This window comes from Morus notabilis, unplaced genomic scaffold (assembly GCF_000414095.1).
Source record: "Morus notabilis unplaced genomic scaffold, ASM41409v2 Scaffold789, whole genome shotgun sequence".
NCBI lineage: Eukaryota > Viridiplantae > Streptophyta > Magnoliopsida > Rosales > Moraceae > Morus > Morus notabilis.
The window spans coordinates 50,606-52,981 of record NW_010364361.1 but is presented as its reverse complement, the minus strand read 5'-3'; the positions used below and the strand labels follow the sequence as shown (position 1 = coordinate 52,981).

Genomic DNA, 2,376 nt, shown 5'->3' with positions numbered 1-2,376 from the left:
TCACATATTTAATGGTCAAAAGTCATATTACAAGTCCTCTCCATGCAACATTACTTGTAATAAACTCGTGTCTTAAATGTTTATCAAAAGCTAATCAAGATTCAAGCACCTTACAATAGTAATTATAACAATATTGAAAAGAGACAAACTTGTGCAGTGAAGAGACATTGTATCTATCATATCATATCTAAAATATGACATATTAAGATTAATTAAAGATTCTAACATGCGGAATGCATAATTTAGCCATAGAAGCTCACTAGTGGAGCAACGCAAATTTGCCACATTTCCTAAGCAAATTTTGCACACTCATATTCATTGTTATTATATAACCCACAATGAATTTGATTTGCATAAAGCATAAAAAAATACATTTTATGTTAAAAGAATAGAAATCCCATTTCAGAAGAAGGTTCCAACAAAACCAATATAAGAAATTTTTGTATATTCACAATCAAACAAAACAAGCAGCCCCATTATATATCAAACCCTTTTTTCTTATATATTTATTCCCATTCATCATCCTTTTCTTTTTCAAATTTCTCCTTAAAAAAATAAAAAAGAAAAAAAAATCCAAAAAATGGGTAAAGCCAAAATCTACGTCTCAGACGCGTAATTACAGTCTTTAGTGTCTGGTCCAACTACAAGCATTAGCTAACCAATAACTGTTCGCCATGTGTAGACGTGGCAACTTGCATTCCAACACCCACGACCACTTGTTGCTCAACCCTGTTCGCCATCATCCCCAACGACGTCGTTCCATTCCTACCCGCCTTCTTCCTCCTCTTCGGCGATCCACTCTCTGACGACGACGACGCCGAAGAAGAAGAACAAGAAGACGACGACGAAGGCTCCGGCGACGACCTCTTCGACGTCACTCTCACCGGATCAGGCTCGCCAGAGTTAACCCGGAGCGGGAAGTTCAGCAAAGCTCGCGACCCTCGCATCCGGTACGCCGCCCGGTCGTACGCCAAGGCAGCGTCCTCGGCGGTCTCGAACGTCCCGAGCCAAACTCTAGCTCCGTTTTTTGCCGGATCCCTAATCTCCGCTGCGAACTTCCCCCACGGCCGCTGCCTCACTCCCCTGTAGTGCTTCCCCTTCGGAGGCACCACCGCTGGCGCCGCCGCCTTCTCCGCCGCTGGAGAAACAGAGTTCTCAGGCAATCTGTTCACTGCCGACAATACCTCCGGCTCCGATTTCACCATGGTGAAGCAGGTCTCCGGCGACTCTGCGCCGCCCCCGCCGCCGAGGGAGGGGACCCAACCGACGCTGACGGCATCGCGGAGGACGCCGTAGAGCACCATGTCCTCGGAATCGTCCTCTTTGAGAGGCAATTCGCCCCAGTTCTCCGTCAAGCAAGGGTAAAGGCTGCTGAAACTGGAGCTCCGGCAGAAAACCGGAGCCACGGGACCGGAATTGGTGACCGGAGCTCCGATTCGGATCTCCGGCTCGCCGAGAAGGTGTCGGCGAATCGAGTCGAGGAGAGCCAAGTCCGAATCCATCGTACTCTGTCCGTGCATTTCGTGTTCGGAAAATTGGAATTTAAGGGTTCGTGTGATGAAGAAGAAGATAAGAGAGAAGAAGAGGAATTGAAGAGAAGACAAGTCTGAAATCTGATTTTTTGTGTAATAAGGAAAGAGAGAGGCTTATATAGGGGAGTAGGTTCATGCACTTAGGACGGAGTGATTTTTTTCTTTTTAACTTTTTTGTGGGAAATTAATAAATTAAAACATTAGAAATAATTTTCATAATTAAATAACATTGTGCGTGGAGGTTTCGATGAAATAGCTGAGCGTGCAAATTGTGTGGATGTGGGCCGTGCGTGTGGTTTGTATTGATCACGTGATTAAATTGGTGAGGAAAGGGCTAGAAGAGTGACGTCATCGGAATGACCGAAGCGCACATTATGATTTGTCGCCCTGTGTTGCTAATTACACCCTAACACTAACACCCGTTCTTGTCTGTTCTTGAACTTTTTTTGTTGTTTCGTCCCACGCATTTAATCGCCGATTTAATCATTTTTCATATTATCTATTTTAAAATGACGTTTTATAAGGAGATTTATATCATAATTTAAATTATAATTCATAATTTATATAGTATTTTTTTTATAAAAAATACACGTAAATTAAAAATTATTCTAATTTTATGATTTTAATTCACAAATCAAACGTTTCTTAAATATTGTGGTACGTATCACATAAATTCCTTCTTTATTTTCAAATGAATTCATATATTCTTTTTCAGATGATTCTTAGATTGTTTATCAAATCTTAAATTAAGTCAGATAGGCAACACTTTAATTTAAAACGCATATTAAATAGAGTTTTTGGTGTTTTCTTTTTTTTAAAACAGCTGTGTTTTTTATTTATTAGT

At 41.1% G+C, this 2,376-nt stretch overlaps 1 protein-coding gene across 1 annotated transcript; it reads right to left on the bottom strand.

The window, feature by feature from the left end:
* Nucleotides 1-428: 428 nt before the first annotated feature.
* Nucleotides 429-1,636, bottom strand: LOC21406767 (ethylene-responsive transcription factor 2). The gene has a single exon (XM_010106515.2). It carries the CDS (start codon nucleotides 1,518-1,520, stop codon nucleotides 651-653), a length of 870 nt encoding a protein of 289 aa, XP_010104817.1. The 5' UTR covers nucleotides 1,521-1,636; the 3' UTR covers nucleotides 429-650.
* Between the last annotated feature and the right edge of the window lie 740 nt (nucleotides 1,637-2,376).

Excerpts from the sequence above, each read along its gene's own strand:
- LOC21406767 (XM_010106515.2), bottom strand. The coding sequence starts at position 1,520 with ATGCACGGACAGAGTACGATGGATTCGGACTTGGCTCTCCTCGACTCG.